Source organism: Ursus arctos, unplaced genomic scaffold (assembly GCF_023065955.2).
Source record: "Ursus arctos isolate Adak ecotype North America unplaced genomic scaffold, UrsArc2.0 scaffold_31, whole genome shotgun sequence".
NCBI classification, from domain to species: Eukaryota; Metazoa; Chordata; class Mammalia; order Carnivora; family Ursidae; genus Ursus; species Ursus arctos.
In genome coordinates this window covers 1271728-1291535 of record NW_026622997.1, presented here as the reverse complement: position 1 = coordinate 1291535, position 19808 = coordinate 1271728, and the positions used below count along the sequence as shown (strand labels likewise).

The following is a 19808-nucleotide window of genomic DNA, read 5'->3' as shown; positions in this document are numbered from 1 at the left end:
AGAGCACTCTGTGCAAACACATATGTGAGCAGCTGGGAGGTACTGTCAGGTAGTGTAAGTCTCATTAGTAAGTGCCTTTGTTGTCACTTGTGAGGAAGGATCACTAAATATTTGTAAAGGCAGTAAGTATGAAGTAATTTGGAGGGATGTTTAATTCCAGCTTGCCCTCAGAGTTCTAAATAATTGCTTGTTAGGAATTTCTGACTAATAAGTATAGATTGTGACAAACTAATGTTATATGCGTTCAGATGAGATACCACAGGAAGTATATTTCACCTGTGTGATCTGCCAAACAGAACTACCCTAAGTCTAATCACGAGGAGAGGAAATTATCAGATAAATTCAACCTGTCGGACATTTTACAAAACATCACCCTGGACTCTGCAAAACTGTGTCAAATAATTTTTAAAAAGTGGAAGTGAGAGTGCAGGCAGAGAAACTATTCTACATTAAATAGACCAAAGAGTAATGACAATCAAATGCAACGCATGAACCTTGATTGGATTTTTAATCCCATTTTAAGGACATTATAAAATAATTGAGGAATTTTGAACGTATCCTACGTATTAGATAACACCACCTAATATTTAATAATAATATTAAAGTTCTTAAGAGTAAAGATGGCATGTGGTTGTGAAGGAAAATGTCCTTAGACATTGATGACTGAAGTATTAGGAGTGAAGCATCATACTAACTTTCCTTCAACTGAGTAAAAAACACAATCTTGACAATTAGTGAATCTAGGTGAAGGATATACAGGTGTTTAACTTTTCTGTAGATTTGGAAGCTTTTAAAACAAAAATTTGGGGGTAATTTATGGAAAACAATTTTGAGAAATTTTGAGAAAGATAGTAATTTCATTTTAGCTGAGCTTTCAACACCTGGTGTTTTTCTTAATGATGAGAATGTATTGCTATTTCAAAAACCACCTATTCTTTTAAAAGATTTATTTATTTATTTGAGAGAGAGCACATGCACGTGTAAGGCAGGGGTAAGGGCAGAGGGAGAGGGAGAGAGAAAATCCTCAAGCAGACTCCCCACTGAGTGTGGAACCCAACACAGGGCTTGATCCCAGGACCTGAGATCACCACCTGAGCTGAATTCAAGAGTTGGCCACCTAACCGACTGAGCCACCCAGCCCCCAAAACTACCAATTTTTTTTTAAGATCTTCAAGTACATTTTTGTGCTCTATCTGAATATTTGCTCATCTATAAATAAAATTAAGAAAATAAAATCCCCTGAAAAAGGTATGGTAGGCATTTATTTTTATTCCTATCAGCGTATTTTTTGTACCACTGCTTTGTCTACTAAATCAGGGGTCAACAAACTACTGTCTACAGACCAAGATTGGCCCACTGCCTGTTTTTGTATGGTGTGAGCAGGAAATTATTTTATATTTTCAAATTGTTGAGGAAAAATCATAAGAATAATAAGTTTGTGATGTAAAAATTGCAGAAATTCAAATTTCAGTGTCTATAAATAGTTTTATTAGAACAATTCATGTTCATTTACATATTATCTATGGCTGTGTTTGCCCTGCAATGGTAGAACCCCGAGTAAGCAAAATGTTATTCCTCAATTTTTTCATTCTTCCCATTAGAAGACCTGTATTACAAAACATGTATTATTACTGTAATGTATTAAAGTCTGTATTACTTTAAGCAAAATTACTTTTTCATTGAATTTCTAGTCAAATACTATAATAATTTATTTTCTTTCATTAAAAAACTTAAATGTTACATTATCAGTTTGGGAAGACAAAGAGTAAAAATGGAGCAAAGTGATCAAAAGACAATTTCAGAGACAGAATAAATATGGCCTATTTAAATGCCTGCCTAGCCCTGGTGACTGTTGCCGGAGTGCTGATTCTAAGCCTCAGAATAAGTAGTAGTTTAAAATCTCCTCCAACTTCAACATGTCCCAGGGAGAGAGTTTGGTGACTTCAAAGAAGACCTGGTGACAATACTTGGAATGCACAGTCTTGAGCCTATTGCAAAGATGCAAAATGAGCATGATGTTCAACTGCTTGCCCAAGGGGTGAAGATCAGAGGTCTTGTAACCACTGTAATACTCCAGACTAGGAGCCCAGTGTCTGAACTTCTTCAGTGGAGGAAGGGGTCAGCAGCTACCTTGGAAGCTCTCTCCCGGATATATTCCTATTCCTGCAGAGTCATCTCATGGATGAAGGAGGACAAGGTCAGTGTCTTCATGCTGGCATGGAGATACCTAGCATATCTGCTTAGGAAATGATAAGCAATGGGAATGTTGATATCGAGTTGCTGACTTCCATGGTGAGCACCTCATCCTGCTGATACATACCCAGAAATCTAATTTAATCCTATTCAATTTAATTTCCCCACTTTACTGTTCAGAGTCCTAGCATCAGGAAAGCACTATTTCTAACTTCTGACTTAGCTTTTCTGTCACTTTATGAGTCTGTCAAATAACTGAGCAGGTCAACTAAACTATAGAGAACTAAGATGATGGTATGCCTACATACATTTTAAGAGCAAAGGAAAATTATCTTGCATGAAATGCCGACCATTTCAGACTGCGAACAAACTGTGTGCAGAAAGTGGTTCCCAACCACAAAATTGCTGGAGAAATTAACCAGATTAGGAGACATCTACAAGACTGGATTGGATGCTTCCCTGCGTTTCACGGGTAGAAAAGTCTGTATTTAAGAATTAAAATCGTAACTCTGGCCTTCACTTGGCTCAGAGGCTGAACTTAAACTTCGATTCCGAGGGAAGTTCTGGCTCTTGCTTCCAGTAGGCACATGTGGGGTTCGCAATTCACTAGTAGAAATATTTCCGCCGCGAAGATGGTGGACAGGTTCCCGTCTAAGGGATCAACAAAAGGAGGGTGGGAAGTAGGGAACCTGCACCAAGGGGCAATGATAAAGAGGGCCGAAGGGAGCACGGAGGAGCGAAGGGTATCAAGACCGTTGAAGGCGAATATCCAAGCAGCGTAGAAGACGTTTGAACAGTAGAGGGGTCACAGGCGCAAAATCCTCTTTCGTGCGCCCCAAGGGCTCAGGGCACAGACGCCGACCTAACCACAAGAGCGACCTCGCCTGTCCACGCACCGCCCCGAGACGCCTCCAGTGCCGGCGTTTCCCGTCCCCGCCCGCGCGCACTGCGTCCTCGCCTAGCAACCCGCCGGAAGCGGAAGTCGCGGCGGAACCGTTGTGACGCGCCGGCTTTGGCGGGGAGTGCCGGCCCGCCTCTGTCTCTGTGGTAACTGCCCGGCGTTGGTCCTTTGGTGGCCGGCGAGGGCGTGGCCCATGGCCCCGGTGTCCCGGTCCCGCTCTCCCGAGGACACCGTGGGCTCTCGGAGGTGGCGACGCAGCTCGTCGGGGAGCCCGCCGTCCGCGCAGGCCAGACGCTCCCCGTGGGGAGGTCGTGCCCGCTCTCACTCCCGCGGCCGCGAGGGCCTCAGGCCTCCGTGGGGAGGGTCGGGCGTTGGCGCCCCTTGGCCGCTTGGCCGTTCTCGAGAGCAGGCCCCCGGGTCCCGCAACTACGCATTCTCGTCCTCTTCCGTCTACTATGGCGGGTACCGCTACCATCACCACCACTATGCGGGCGACCGGCAGTGGGCGGAGGAATACGAGAAGGACAAGGAGGAGAGCTATCGGCAGAGGCGGCTGAAAGAGAGAGAAAGGATTGGGGAGTTGGGAGCTCCTGAGGTATGGGGGCTGTCTCCAAAGTTTCCTGAGCCGGATTCTGATGAGCACACCCCCGTGGAGGATGACGAGGTGAAGACTCAGAAGACCAGCAGTTCAGACTCCAGCTCCGAAGAAAAAAGGAAGAAGACCAGTCGTTCAAAAAGCAAGAGAAAAAGAAAAAAAAAGTCCAAAAGGAAACACAGGAAGTATTCTGATGACAGTGATGGGAATTCAGACTCCGACACTGATTCTAGCTCTGATGATGATAAAAAGAGAGCCAAAAAAGCCAAGAAGAAGGAAAAGAAAAAGAAACACAGGGGGAAAAAAACCAAGAAAAAGAAGAATAAGAAGACTAAAAAAGAATCCAGTGACTCAAGCTTTAAAGATTCTGAAGGGGAGTTGCCGGAAGATATCTGGATTGAGCAGTCAAAGATTGCAGATACCATGGATCTGATAGGTCCAGAAGCGCCTATAATACACACCTCCCAAGATGAGAAACCTTTGAACTATGGCCATGCTCTGCTCCCAGGTGAAGGTGCAGCAATGGCTGAGTATGTAAAAGCTGGAAAGCGAATCCCACGGAGAGGTGAAATTGGGCTGACAAGTGAAGAGATTGCTTCGTTTGAATGTTCAGGTTATGTTATGAGTGGTAGCAGGCATCGTAGAATGGAGGCTGTACGACTGCGTAAAGAGAACCAGATCTACAGTGCTGATGAGAAGAGAGCCCTTGCATCCTTTAACCAGGAAGAGAGACGGAAGAGAGAGAATAAGATTCTAGCCAGTTTCCGAGAGATGGTGTACAGAAAGACAAAAGGGAAAGATGACAAGTAAGGACTTTTTGTTTTTCAGCAGGACTTCTAACAACTTTATATGACCAAAATGGTGTGAAAAGACTTCATGGTGCTACTATACCTACCATGTTAGAAAGTCCTTCAAGAAAAAGCTGCTGTTTGAGATCTCTTTAACAATTTATTTTGTTATTTTTAACTTAATATGTGCACGTGGCTTAACAAATATTCAAATACTACAGTTGGAGAGTTAATAAAAGGTCTTTCATCCTAGTCCCTGGTTCGTCTCCCCAAAGAAATCTCTTTTTGATGTCTTTTTTATCTGTTCATAAGTTCTGTGTATAAAGAAGCATGTTGCAGGATAAAGCTATTAACCTGAAGGTTATTTTCCCTGTTGGCCCTGATCTCTCTCTCTCAAAGGGCTTCATGGAGCCCTTCATTTGCCCCTAGAAAGACCAGAAGAACCCCAAAAAGAACAAAGGATTCAACTGAGTATATTCTCCTGGTTGCAGTTAACAAACTGATTTAAAAAGATTATTGGTTTATATAACTGAAAAGTTCTGCAGGAGAATGGGTTTCCTGCATGGCTTTATGGGACTTTGAGTTTTTTCTTCTCCATGGGTCATTTTCCTCCTTAGCCTGGTTTCCCTTAAATAACAAAAGAGTTGCTTAAGCTTCTGAGTTTGGTTATATACTTCCTGGTCCACCTCTGAAGAGCGAAAGAACATTTCTGTCTTGGCATTCCAAACAAGAATCCTGAGATTGAACTTAATTGGATTAGCTTAGGTCACATGCCCACTCTCAAAAAAGGTACTGTTGCCTCAGAAATAGGCCTACTCCTAGAGCTGTGGGTATAGTGAATTTATAGTCTACATGGGGAAGAGGTGGATACCTGAATGAAAATCAAGGTAATGTTGGGAAGGTGTGTAAGCAACCAACAAATGCCCACTACACTTCTGAGTGATTTCTAAAAAAACAATAGCACAGGTAAAAGCCAATGTTACATGTGTATTTCTATCTTTAGAAACAAACCATATCACATTACACCCATGTGTATGTGAAAGCCAAAATATGCTGAAAGCCAAAATTTTCTTGAAGCTTGGTTTTGACTATTAGAAAGGGAATACCTGGTTGAAGGGGTCATAGGTTTTATCCATAAAAATAGATCTAAAGAAAAGGTGAAGGTCCGTTGTACTTGGGTCTTCCAAAGAGTAGATTAGGTGCCACCGTAGACTAGAGGAGAAAGAAAAAAAATGAGAAGGTATAAAGAATGAAGCTGTTGGAGTTCATGAAAAGATCAGGAGGGGCCTCATGGACAACAAAGTTAGCGTTGAGAGCCTGGCTAACATCAGTGTTAGAGAAGCCTTTAGAGTGAGCTCCACTGATGGTCTATGATAAAGCCTTCATTGTCATCCAGTGACGTCTGCTTGAATCCTAAGACTTCATTTCATCACCAAGCAAACTATCTCATTTGAAAAGGTGACCCCCTTTTCAAGGCTCAAAACCCTACTAAGCCCCACAGAGCTGAAGGTGAAGGTGTGGGGTTCTAGGATCTCACAGAGCAGTATAATGTGGAAGGGCACCTTCATCCTGGTAGATGACTTGATTGGCACTGGACCATGCTACCTTGAGAATTTCCCCAGAGTGTTGGGGAGCACAGGTAAAAGCCAATGTTACATGTGTATTTCTATCTTTAGAAACAAACCATATCACATTACACCCATGGACTTACACCTTGCTTTTTTCACTTAATACATCTTAGGAGATGTTTTAATCAATGCATATAAATCTACCTTATTCTTTTTAACGACTTTATAATGTTCTATTGAATAAAAGGACCATATTTTATTGGATGTTTAAGATCTTCCCTATATTTTGCAATTACACAGTACTGAAGTGAAAATCCTTGTGGACCTGTGAGAATATTATCTGTAGCACTCTCATCTAGAAATAGAATTATTGGGTCAAAAAGAATCCTTTGGATCATCTAAAAATGGCCACCTAGAAGTGGAGTTCTTGGATCAAAAGGAAAATATTTATTAGGTGCTTTTTAAATGCTAGACACTATGGCAGGTACTGGGTATAACCCAGAGAGCAAGTTAAGTTTGATCCTTGCCATCACAGAATTTTACATTCTACTGGAGGAGACAGACCTTTAAGAACTACCAGGCAAATATGTATTAATTGCAGCATGCTATGAAGAAAATAAGGGACTAGAGGCAATAATGGGACGTTTTTGATAGGGTGGTCAGGAAAAGTCTAAGAATGTCACATGTGCTTTTACATTTTAATAGATTTGGCAACATTGCTTTGCAAATAAGATGTAGCAGTTTACATACCTCCATCACCAACAATATTGTACTAAACCTTTTGATCTTTGCCAATCTAATAGGTGATAAATGGCATTTCACTTTTTTTTTTTTTTAAGAGAGGGAGTGAGTGGGTCTGGGGGAGGGACAGAGGGAGAAACAGTCTTAAGCAGACTTCCCGCTGGGTGTGGGGCCCAACGCGGGGCTCAGTCTTAGGACCCTGAGATCATGACCTGAGTGGAAATCAAGAGTCAGATGCTTAATCAACTGAGCCACCCAGGTGCCCCTAGGATTTTTCTTTATTAGCTTATTCATATGATGGTTTAAAGTTATACATTTCCTAATATTAAATTATGGGTTAAGTTTATTGGCCTCATTTGTAGGTTTTTTATTGTTTAGAACAATCACTGGCACATAATTTTCTATTTAAAATTCAGAATTAGGAATAATATCTCACTGAATGTGTGGAAGCAGAGAGAAAAGCAGAAAGGATCATTACAAAAAGATAAGAACTGCTATCTTATGCTATTATAGCAAGGTAGCATGACTTGTAATGCAGCAGTGCCTCTATAGCTCCTATAGAAAAGGAAGCTTTTATTTTGAATATCTTAAGAATGGACCTGATGAAAACACATGAACCACCATTTTGTTTACAAAAATAAGAATAATCCTGGAAAATGAAAAATCTCAAATTTCAAAATTGATTTTTTAAATTAGCAACATGTAATCTGTCCCATTAGATAGCATTTTTATTTATTCTCATCTACCTTTACCCCTTCCAAATGATAGACTACTTAAATTAAAAAATGCAGACCTTGAATTTTTTTTAAACTCTGTTTTGTTAAATTACATTACCCGTTTTGATTTTCATTTTAAGCCTTGATGCTGTGAGTGACGTTTAAGAAGCCAATCGTGGTAGGGAGTTTGAAAGGGGAAGTAAATGAATTAAGATTTTTTACTTCCTTTTTAAGTTAAATTTTAAATTAAATTTTGTTTATCCCTTATATAATTTTTGAAAAATATATAAGCCCTTCTTTAGAAAGAATCAGACATATGAATTTCCCATACAAGAAAAAAATGTTAACTTCTAATTAGTAAAATCTTTGCATTGACTGCATTTATTCGCCTTAGGAAGTTTTAAGGTGAATACACTTATTCATTTTTAAAAGATACTTCCAAGCTTCTGGCACCGGAGGAGGAAAGGTTAACTCTCCTTGTCATAATGAAACGTGTTTTTTTCTTTTGTTGTGATAATTTCAATGTTGAAAACACTGAATAACTTACCTGTCATAAAACAATGATTAGTACATTTAATGATCTTTCAAAACTATCAACTAATTAAACAGAAGTTGGTTTAGATTTTTATTTTTATTTATTTTATTTTTTTATTTTTAAAGGTTTTATTTATCCATTTGACAGAGAGAGAGAGACAGCCAGCGAGAGAGGGAACACAAGCAAGGGGAGTGGGAGAGGAAGAAGCAGGCTCATAGCAGAGGAGCCTGATGTGGGGCTCGATTCCATAACGCCGGGATCACGCCCTGAGCCGAAGGCAGACGCCCAACGATTAAGCCACCCAGGCGCCCCTGGTTTAGATTTTTAAAAGGATTCATTTTATTCAAAGACTATAAAAAACAGTTTTCGGTAAGATGAACAAGAGGAAATATTTCTCTTTTCTTCTGTAGAATTATTTTGATAAAGTGATAGCTGATGCTTTCCCCCCCCTGAAACCTACATTCACGTGTTGCTGATTATGCTTTTATAGTAATATACTTAATTTTCATTACCTTAAATCTTTCAATCCAAATATATTTTCATTGTTCAGTTTAACCTTAAATTGTTTGATACTATGAAAAAAAAAAGAAATAAAAAAACGCCAATACGTTGACATTATTTTTGCCGTTGTGTTTCACGACTTTTTAAATTGGGGAGACATGGAAAAGTATGTGTCTGTTTAATTTGTGAGTGAGCAAAGCAGATATGCTGGCTCTTGGTGGTAACACTAAACCGAGTTGGCCGGTTTTCGCTCTAATAAAATCAGCTTCAGCTTGAAGACGAGAACGGCCCGCGCTCGCACCTGCCCGCCGCGGGTGGGCGGAGCTCCGCCCCCTGCCGCGCGCCGGAAGCAGGACACCATCGAGCCGCGGTCCTTCCGCGTGCCTAGAGAGGAGGCGACGGTGCGTTGGGGAGGAGGCACTGGCGCTGGGCGAGGAGCCGGGACGGTGCTGGAGGCCGGCTGGCTGCCCCTGCGGGTCGGTGCTGGGTGCGTGGGGCCTGCGCTTCGTCTGGGAAGGCCCTGCAGCACCGAGGTGGGGAGCAGCTGGTGCCCTGGGTGCAGAGAAGCCTCCTGCGACAGAGGGCCCGCAGGCCGGGGCGGGGCCGAGGGCGTCAGTCCCGGGCGGGGGGCGTCCTGAAGCTGCGGACCTGCTGACCTGGGCACAACTTCGGCTGCACTTGTTTCATCCATTGAGCGCAGTTTTAAACACGTGTTGAAGGTAAGCCCCAGGGGGTGGTGCTGGAGCAGAAACCTGAAGGACGTGAAAAGACCTGTGTGGACTTTGGGGGGCACGCGCTTTCAGGCAGAGGGAACAGCACGTGCAAAGGCCTCCGAGCTTGCTGGGCATTCTCGAGGAAGAGCAAGGAGACAGGCAATGTAGACCGGACCGCAGTGAGCGGGACCGGGGTTTGTAGAGGGTGGTATCCGGGTGGGGAGCGGGAGGAGGGGTGTAGGAGAAGTGGGCGTTGTACTGTGTGAGTAATTCGGTCGTTTCTTGGTGTGGAGAATTTTTGGAGGATTGTAAGCAGAGGAAAAACACGAGCTGACTTATGTTTTAAAGCATCTGTAGCTGCGAACCCAGGATGAGGTTAGACCGTAGGGCCGCAAGAACGGAATCAGGGAAACTATTGCAAGTGCTTCAGGAAGGAGATGGGGATACCTTGAACTTGCATTATGGTAGAAGTGGTTAGTCGTGGTCAGATTAATGATCTTCCTGGAAGGTGGAGCCCGCAGGCTTTGCTCTTGGATCAGATGTGGATTATGAGGGAGAAGGCAAAGTTAAGTCCAAGGGTTTAAGTGTTCTTCGAGGAAAGATCTGAGGTTGAGCTTTGAGACCTTGTGTAGGTTATTAAACTCTCCATGTCTCAGTATCCTTCTCTGTGCAGTGAAGTTGTGTCTTGATACAGTTGTGTGAGAATGAAATGCATTAATACTCGTAAAGGACATAGAACAGTTGTGGTGGCTTATTGTTTTATTACGCTGAGACATGAACGGTGTATAGGCACTAAGAAAAAAAAACTGGAGAATTGAAGAGTGTTCCAGACAGGAGGAGTAAGATGTGGAAGGACCCAGGAACAGGAAAGAGCATGGTAAATTTGAGGAACTGAAGGTTTATTAGATCATAAGAAAATTTTAAGCCGTATTAGATGTTTTTAACTTGATCCTGAGGGTAGTGATGAGTCCCTAAATGCAGTAAATGCACAGCAGAGATACAATCGTATCTCCTCTTTAGAAATATCACTGTTTGCGGTGTGGGAAGTAGATTGGTGAGTCAGGAAGACCAGTCACAGTAGTCTGGATAGGAGGCGATGGTGGCAAGGGGGATGAAGAGGAGAGACTAGATTTAAGAGCTGTTTAGGCAGAATCAATAGACCTTGACTGATCTGATGCAGGAGATATAAAAGCAGGCTGGAAGGATCAGTTTGTCATATTATTTTTTACATTGTTTGATGTGTTTAATCATATCATGGAAATGACCACCACTAATGCAGCAATGTATGCTATATATCAGTATTAGAGTTCTCCAGAGAAGCAGAACCAACAGGAAATACATGGACACATAGAGACAGATTAATTATAAGGAATTGGTTCATGAAATTACAGAGACTGGCAAGTCGCCAAGATCTGCAGGGTGAGTCCGTGAGCTGGAGACCCAGGAGAGCTGATGGTTTAGTTCCATTCTGAGTCCAGAGGCCTGAGAACCGGGGGATGCGATGGTGCAGTTACAGTAGGAAGTAGGAAGGCCAGCAGGCTTGAGAGCCGGCAAGAGCCGATGTTTCCATTTGAGTCCGCAGGCAGGAAAAAAGCCGATGTCCCTGTGTGAAGGCAGTCGAGCAGGGAGAATTCTCTTACTTAGCTTGGGAGAGTCAGCCTTTTTGTTCTATTGAGACCTGCAGCTGATTGGATGAAGCCCACCTGCATTCGAGAGGGCATGTTTTACTCAGTCGACTAATGTAAATGTTACCCTCATCCCAAAACACCCTCACAGAAACACCAGAATAATGTTTGACCAAGTATCTAGGCACCCCATGATCCAGTCAAGTTTTCACATAAAATTAACCATTGCAATACCAAACTTTTATTTCTGGCTAATAATCATCATTTTCTTTGACTTTTTCATTTCTGTTAAGAATAGTAGGATTTGACTTTTTAAATTTTAAGTCCATTTTTTCTTTAAAGATTTTATTTATTTATATGGCAGAGAGACAGCCAGCAAGAGAGGGAACACAAGCAGGGGGAGTGGGAGAGGAAGAAGCAGGCTCCCAGCGGAGGAGCCTGATGTGGGGCTCGATCCCAGAACGCCGGGATCACGCCCTAAGCCGAAGGCAGACGCTTAACGACTGCGCTACCCAGGCGCCCCTTAAGTCCATTTTTTGACAATAAAAAATGTGTATTTGACCAAATATATATTTGATCATCTGGGAGTGACCGTGTCCACATCCAGGACTGTATAGCAGCAAGCTGTATTTGGAACCCAACCAGGTTTTAGAGTGTTTTTAAACCCAAGAGCCAGTTTTTGCAATTCATTTAGGTGTCCTTTTAATCTAGAACGATACCGCTTTTTATTTTCATGAAATCGACTGCTGTACATGAGCTGCCTTCAGGGTTCATCTGCAAGTCTCCTCATTCCTGGATTCATGGAAGCGTTTAGTAAAACGCTGCACAAGTGACAAGGCCCGAGGTCAGTTGTGTGACTCTTGGTGTTGCTGGGCTTCATCATTTGGCAGGTTTGTGGCCGCCAGGTAGCTCCACTGTTTCTTTTGTAATTAATAAGCAATCAGCGTGGTGGTTCTTTGAGGCTGTGACAGCGTCCTTTTTCCCCACTCCTTTTGCCCAGTGATTTCGCCCATGTGTGGTCCTTGATTCAGTCAGTTATTTCATCAAGCTACAAAACGGTGATTTTTTAGATTTGTTACTCCTGCTCTGTCAGCTGGCAGTCTTGTGTAGAACAGAATTTTCTTGTTTTGTATGTGTGTTCCGTTTTTAGGAATGGTTGAGAGGGAAAGAAATTGATAGCAATTACTGGAATTGTATGAACCCAACAAAGGTGTATTGCTGTTGTTACTATTACTATTACTGCTACTGTTTCTGTGATTTTTTTTTTAAAGATTTATTTATTTATTTATTTATTTATTTGAGGTGGGGCGCACGGGGGAGGGGGAAGGGCAGAGGGAGAGGGAGAAGTGGACTCCCTGCTGAGCAGGGAGCCTCATGCAGGACTCGATCCCAGGACCCTGGGATCCTGACCTGAGCCGAAGGCAGACGCTTAACCAACTGAGCCACCTGTGTCTGTGATTCTTGTTTTCACGTTTTCAGGAGGAGACAGTGAAAAGGAAGTAGTCCGGGGCAGAGAACACAAGCAGGCTGACGCTGGGGATGGCGACAGCAGCGGCCAGTGACCATTCCCCAGCTCCTCTGAATCTGAAGAAGGAGGGGCTTCGGACAGTGAAGGAGGATCCCCGCTCTGCTGCGGAGCAGGGATTCAAGCTGCCAGGAAACAGCACGGGCCTTGGACAAGAAGCGCTGTGGAAACAGTTCAGGCAGTTGCGATATGAAGAGACCGCAGGGCCCCGCGAGGCGCTGAGCCGGCTCCGGGAGCTGTGCCGACGCTGGCTGCGGCCCGAGATGCACAGCAAGGAGCAGATCGTGGAGCTGCTGGTGCTGGAGCAGTTCCTGACCATCCTGCCCGAGGAGCTGCGGGCCCGGCTGCGGGAGCAGCAGCCGGAGAGCGGCGAGCAGGCGGTGACTGTGCTGGAGGATCTGGAGAGGGAGCTTGGAGAAGCAGGACGGCATGTGGTAAGGAGCAGACGTGCTCTTTTGCAGAAAAGCAGGAATTGAGGCCTTGGGCCGGGGAGGTGGACGTGAGCTCAGCAGCAGGAGAACTGCCAAGCTTTGTTTTCTATATTTCTTTCCAGTCCGGCTGCTCGTGCTGTAGGTCAGCCTCCCCTGCCGTGTGCTGGGAGGAAAGGAGCCGCACGTGCTGGTTCCCCAGCCGCTTTTCTTTGCTTTCTCCCCTTCAGGTTTCTCTTTACTCCTTTCTCTCATGGAAGTGTTTCCTGAGCAGTTTCCTCCTAAGCCCACAGGTCCCTAACTGTCCCTACACGTACATAACTGTCCCTAGGGCCCGGAGCAGGCAAAGAAGCAGAAGACGCTCGCGGAGGAGGCAGCCGCTGTGGGAGCAGTGCGGGAGCCGCGGGTCCAGGCCGAGCGGGACGTGCCAAAGCCTGAAGAAGAGAAGGGTAAGAAACAGCCGCGTCTGCCCCGTGTGACAGGTGGGCTTTGGCGTCCCCTCCGGAGGCCCGGCTCTTGTGTTTGTTTTGAGTTGGGTTTATTGAGGTATAGTCCACGCACGGTAGAACTCACTCTCTAAGTGTTCCGGTCGGTGAGTTTTCACAAGTCATCTAATCACCACCGCAATCCAGATCTGGGAGATTCCCATCACCCCAAACATTTACCCCCATCCTTTCCTTGGTGTTTCTGTTCAGCTGAAACCTAGGCGTGTCCTATGCTGCCCTTCATCTCCTCCTCCTTCCTCTTACCATTGGGTAAATTAGCAAGGATCGCTAGTTTCTCGCCCGAGGCCAAGAACCCCAGCCACGTGCGCCAGTACTCGTTTTCCTTGTCTCCTTCAAGTTATTGTAGTATTATTACTGTGTTTTGTTTCATGTCACCTAGATTTGTTTTACTGTATTGTATTTTCTTTGTCACTGAAATCCCTCTTTCTTGTTTCTGTCCCTTACATTTTTTTAAAGATTTTATTTATGTATTTGAGAGAGAGAGAAAGGGCGTGCAAGAGCACAAGTAGGGTGAGGGGCAGGGGGAGTAGCAGGCTCCCCGTTGAGCACAGAGCCCGACGCGGGACTCGATCCCAGGACCCTGAGATCATGACCTGAGCCGAAGGCAGATGCTTCACTGACCGAGCCTCCGCGGCGCCCCGTGATGGGCATATGTTTTAAATACGACAAGTAAATGTGGTCACAGTAGGCCCTTGCCCTCCAGGTCTGTTGAAAATGCTATTTTACGCTCAAAGTTCAAGTTGTTTTCTGGTTTCAGAGCCGCCCCCTCGTTTTAGTTGTTTATGTCATTAGATCGTGGCTGGGAAAGGATCTCTCTTCCTTTAAGCCCTCCGTCCCCTGTGGGCGGCCGCAGGAAGGTGTGCACAGGGTGCCCCGCACGGGACTCACTGTCGGGCTGCTTGCGAGTCCCCCGCAGTTCCCTTTGGCTCGCCCGTGCTCTCCCTTTACAGTTGCTCTGCTGCCTTTGCGTGGCTCCCACTGATGAACTCGCACTAGCTGGTTACCGCGGCTGCCGAGGACCTCTCTCGCCTGCTTTCTCTGTCTTTCCAGCGTGGCGTCCTCATTCAGGCTCCTGGCCTTGGAAGGCCCTTCTCCTCACCCACCTGTGCCTGTGTGTCTGAGCTGAGGTTTTATTCATCAGACATGGCTTACGGTCTTTCACGTACGGGACATCGGAGCAAACGATTACAGCATCGAGATACCGTGTCTCTGTTGAGCCACCCAGGAAAGCAGGTGCTCCTGTCCAAGGAGATCAGAAGAGTCCAAGACATTTTTGTGAGCTTCATGTTACCCACGAGGTCTCGTAGTCCAGTGGTTTTGATCTATTGGTGAGGACGCTGAGCCCGGAGGGTTTAGATTACACAGCTAATCAGTGATAAAATGGGCTGTGTCTGCATTTCTTCATTTCCAGTGCTTTCTCTTTCTTATTGGCCCCAGGGCCCTCAGTTGACCTCGCTTTTTTATGCTCCAGCTGACAAACCATTTTCAAGAACGTACAGCCATGCCCTTGGAGACTGCTTGCTTGCTTACGCACTTTGTGTGCCGTGTGTATGTCACATGATCAGGTTCAAACCGTTTAAGATAAGCTGCCTCCTACCACAATCCCCGTCCTCCCCCGAGCAGCCACTGTTCACAATTTCTTGTGTACCCTCGCGGGTATATTCTGTGCAAACACAAGCGTCCACAGCATATCCACTTGGCACACATGGCTTGATTTAAATGTGTTCCTCCTAAACGCAGATTCCCTTCCCTAAGCATCAAAAAACAAGTAATTATTGGTATATATTTAATGTTTCAGGTGAGGAGACTAGGATTGAGCATGGGAAGATGGTTGTGGAGACAGACTCTTGTGTTGGAGTGGAATCTTCTGGGGAAGTATCTGAACCCGTAGAACCTCGTCCTGAGGACCCTAACTTGGAACGGCAGCAGGTCAAGGCCAAGGAGAAGACTGAGTATAAATGCTCAGAATGCGGAGAGGAATTCACCCAGCGCTCAGACCTGGCTAGACACGGAGGGACGCACACACAAGGAAAGCTCTGTGAATCTGCGGCTTGTCGGAGCCCTAGTCCTAGCACACGTGAGAAAATCCGCTCTGGACAGAAAGACCATCAGTGTCACGAGTGTGGGAAAGCCTTTCAGAGAAGTTCACACCTTGTCAGACACCAGAAAATCCATCTTGGCGAGAAGCCATATCAGTGCAAGGAGTGTGGGAAGGTGTTCAGCCAGAACGCAGGCCTGTTGGAACACGTCAGAATCCATACCGGAGAGAAGCCCTACCTGTGCATCCACTGCGGGAAGAACTTCAGGCGCAGCTCCCACCTCAGCCGACACCAGAGGGTTCACAGTCAGGAGGAGCCCTGTGAGTGCAAGGAGTGTGGGAAGACCTTCAGTCAGGCCCTTTTCCTCACCCACCACCAGAGAATCCACAGCCACTCCAGAAGCCATCGCTGTAATGAGTGCGGGAAAGCCTTCAGTTTGACCTCAGACCTTATTCGACATCACCGGATCCACACCGGAGAAAAGCCTTTCAAGTGTGCTGTATGCCAGAAAGCCTTCCGACTGAACTCCCACCTGGCTCAGCACGTGAGAATCCACAACGAAGAAAAACCCTACGAGTGTAACGAGTGTGGCGAAGCCTTCAGGCAGAGGTCGGGTCTCTTTCAGCATCAGAGATACCACCACAAACACAGTCTGGCTTGATGGGGCGTCCTCTCTGCAACATGGACAGTATGTTGACAAGCAAACGGCACTTTAGGAAGACTCGCTCCAGCCAGTTCTAGCCTCAGAGAACTCCTGGGGGCCAAACGCGAGGCTCTGCCCCTGCACTTGTGCTCAGCCTTGGACCACAATGATTTGACCCTCAATGGGACTGTGGGAACAAACAAAGCAACATTCTTCACTGCAGGACTTCTCTGAGCCTTTAACATGGTAAATGCGTGATTGCTTATCTCCAGGTAGTAGAGAGCCACGTGATTGAGTGAGGGCTTTGAAGTCAGCAGTGAGTCAGTCAAGTATCCAGGGATTTATAGGCTTCAACGGAACAAGAGAAGGTTGATATTTGCGTCTGCTACAGCAGCGACTATAAAATAAAACTAACGATGTTTGGAAATACACCACTCTCAAAAGTATCTTAAAGTGAAAGGTTAATGGTGGGCATTTTCCCCCAGTAGTTTTACTAACCACCCCCTACTGGCATCACCTCACCTCCCCCCACCCCAGGTCAGCAGAAGCATTTTGGAAAGCAAAGCAAATTTAATTGGACCACTCCCCACCCCATTCTTGCCACAATACTTCACGGATTCAAGTTAGAAATCAAGGTTTTATTTAAAATATGAAAGAGATTTCATAAGTCATTTGAATGAGTGGTGCTGAATTAATTCAGGTAGCAGCTGTCTTACTTGATAACTCCAGTGCCAGGACAGTGGCTCCTGCATAGACCCTGTTTAGTAAGTGGGGAAAGAAATCAGACTTTTTTCCTTTAATACTGATAACGAAATTTTATTTTATTTTTTATTTATTTTTTAAAGATTTTATTTATTTGAGAGAGAGCATGAGCAGGGGAAGGGCCAAGGGGCAGGGAGAGAAGCAGACTCTGCTGAGCACAGAGCCCGACAGTGGGGCTCCATCCCAGGACCCTGGGATCATGACCTGAACCAAAATCAAGAGTCAGATGCTTAACCAACTGAGCCACCCAGATGCCCCTGATAATATAATTTAAAAATGTTGCTTGGGGCGCCTGGGTGGCACAGCGGTTAAAGCGTCTGCCTTCGGCTCAGGGCGTGATCCCGGTGTTATGGGATCGAGCCCCACATCAGGCTCCTCCGCTATGAGCCTGCTTCTTCCTCTCCCACTTCCCCTGCTTGTGTTCCCTCTCTCGCTGGCTGTCTCTATCTCTGTCAAATAAATAAATAAATAAAATCTTAAAAAAAATAAAAAAAAATAAAAATGTTGCTTGTTCTGGAATTCTTTGGAAGTCGAACAATAAAGTCCACTGGGAGGAGACCATGATTTGATACCGTGAATACCAAAATGTCGTGGTAGTAATGAAGAGCATTAAGCTTGGGGGAGTCCACTCCTGAGCCGTCATTGCCTGCTGCTTGGCAGTGCTGCCTGGGGTATTGTGTCTGCACACAGTGTCCCAGTCTGCTGTGGGAATCAGCCCTCGTGCATTGTTGAGGATTTGGTTCAGCTGCATGTAGTTTAGAAACAGACCAAGCAGTCCAGGACTGACAAAGTGACTCTATGACACCACTAGGGACCCTGCCTCTGCGTTTCTGCTCCAACATCCTAGTGCACACCACCAGTCCTGAGGTTGTCACATGATCCTTGGTGGCTGCTGAAGCTCCAGCCATCACATGCAAAATGCAGACCGACAGAGGTCAGTTCCTCCCAGTCCGGCCATCCCTCTGTGAGCAGCCTCCCAGAAGTCACTTGTGCACATATGCTACAGGCCAAAACTTGGGAAAGGGAGTCTGGAGAGTGTGTGTTTTGGCTTGCGGAGTGCCCAGCCGAAAACTAAGCTCTGTCACTAGGAAGAAAAGGGAGCATGAAGGCTGGAACAGGCACTTAGCAGTCTTTGACCCACTTCCTTCCCACCTGCATCTGGCTGCATGCAGTGTGACCAGATACCACTGTTCGTACCATTTCCTGGAGGAGGACCAAATCTGTGGGAGAAGCAGTGCAACTTTTTGAGGCACTAAAGAATTCCATGGAAACAGTCATGTTTCATTCCTTAGGAAGTTGTAAAGCTGTCTTTCATTCTGCCTGGATGGATAACATTAAGTAGATCCCGGGGATTTTCTCCCAAGTGTTTTGACGGCCGTGCTGAGGTCAGTATGTGAGCATTCAGCTCCGTGTCATAGTTTAAATCTGCTTGATTCTGTTCCGTTTGAGAAGGAAGGAACAGAGGATATCTTTCTTATTCTCATGAAAAAGCAGTGACAATGACAAGAGTCAAAGGAAGAGTGATATACCCTTCAATATCTGGAAACTTTAGCTTTGTGACGGTTCTGTAGTACATGCATTATGAGCGTTCGGAGTTCATTGACCCCTTAACCACCCCGATCCCTCACACAGCCCCAAAGGAAATGGTGTTCTCATCAGTACCCTGGGGGCACACCCTTAACCTCTTGGACATAAATGTTGGATACAGGTATATATTTTTAAAATTTTTTTTGAAGAGAGCAGGGGGGCGGGGAGGGTAAGAGGGTGAGGGGATGGGAGAATCTCAAGCAGTCTCCATGCCCTGGACCCTGAGATCATGACCTGAGCCGAAATCAAGAGCCAGGAGCCCCTGGATACAGGTATATTTTAATAACATGCTCTTCTTCTCTATTCTTGAAGATTACAGAAACATTGAACAAAGGGCAGAGGTTATAACAGATCTTGTTGGAGATTTTGTGGCTGTGCCACATGTTAGATGCTCTAGAAGGAAAGCTGAAAGTCTGTTCGGAGGCAGCAGCCCAGAAAGGACGAGCTGTATTGCAGAGTGCCTTCTGCTGAGGAGCTTTTCTGTTGGGATAGTAGCCTCTAATGTTCAGAGAAGAGTGGTCCTCATGTGTCTTCATTTCCTGCTCACTCTCCTGTTTAAAAAAACTGATGAAGTTATCAACAAGTGTGCCGTTATAAATGTAGTATGGAAAAACAGGAGAGGGAAAAATAAAGCACCCTAATTTTCACCTGTCAAAAATAATCACTGTTTGGGGCGCCTGGGTGGCGCAGTCGTTAAGCGTCTGCCTTGGGCTCAGGGCCTGATCCCGGCATTCTGGGATCGAGCCCCACATCGGGCTCCTCCACTGGGAGCCTGCTTCTTCCTCTCCCACTCCCCCTGCTTGTGTTCTCTCTCTCTCGCTGGCTGTCTGTCTCTGTCACATAAATATAAAATCTTAAAAAAAAAATCACTGTTTAGTGTGTGCGTATACGTACATTCACAGTACTGATAATTTCTGCTATAGTTGTTCATGTTTTTTCTTCATAAGTCCTTAGTAAATTAACTTTTGTTTATGATAGAAATTCATGTATTTTGTAAAAACCTTGAAAAACGTAAAGCAAATCATCCTGCTTCATGTTCAGTCCAGATATAATCTCTTAATGATGTATTTTGAGATACTGATCTTTCTTATGCATAGAAACACTACTTTTCTCACTGGACTTCATATCATGAACAGTTTTGATTTGTAAAAGAAAAAGACAATCCATTTGCCTTTCTGCCCATTCCATTCTAGGCCAGTTCTGCCACGATCCGGGTAGGCAGCTTGCCATGTGAGCCTTCTCCGACCACTGAGGATTGACCGGGGTGGGGGACCCCTAAGCCAGGCTTGGGCAGAAGTTCCATATTGGGTCACAGATTCTCATTGGTCTCTGTTAGACATTTGAACAAGAAACTAATCTAGAGCTGGAACCATTTTTCCATAAACACCAAATAGGAACAAACCAGCCCAGTGAGAAGTAAAAGAATGAAGGCAAGTCCTGAA

The 19808-nt window shown here is 45.2% G+C and overlaps 2 protein-coding genes across 2 annotated transcripts; both read left to right on the top strand.

Annotated features, from left to right (window-relative positions):
• Positions 1 to 3201: 3201 nt before the first annotated feature.
• Positions 3202 to 4755, top strand: NKAPL (NFKB activating protein like). Its single transcript, XM_026489562.4, has one exon. The coding sequence runs from the start codon at positions 3288 to 3290 to the stop codon at positions 4497 to 4499; it is 1212 nt and encodes a 403-aa protein (XP_026345347.2). The 5' UTR covers positions 3202 to 3287; the 3' UTR covers positions 4500 to 4755.
• Positions 4756 to 8916: 4161 nt separating this feature from the next.
• ZSCAN26 (zinc finger and SCAN domain containing 26) lies at positions 8917 to 16451 on the top strand. The gene is made up of 4 exons (XM_026489543.4): positions 8917 to 9257; positions 12356 to 12835; positions 13161 to 13278; positions 15134 to 16451. Exons 2-4 carry the CDS (start codon positions 12416 to 12418, stop codon positions 16033 to 16035), a joined length of 1440 nt encoding a protein of 479 aa, XP_026345328.2. The 5' UTR covers positions 8917 to 9257; positions 12356 to 12415; the 3' UTR covers positions 16036 to 16451.
• The last annotated feature ends 3357 nt before the right edge of the window (positions 16452 to 19808 follow it).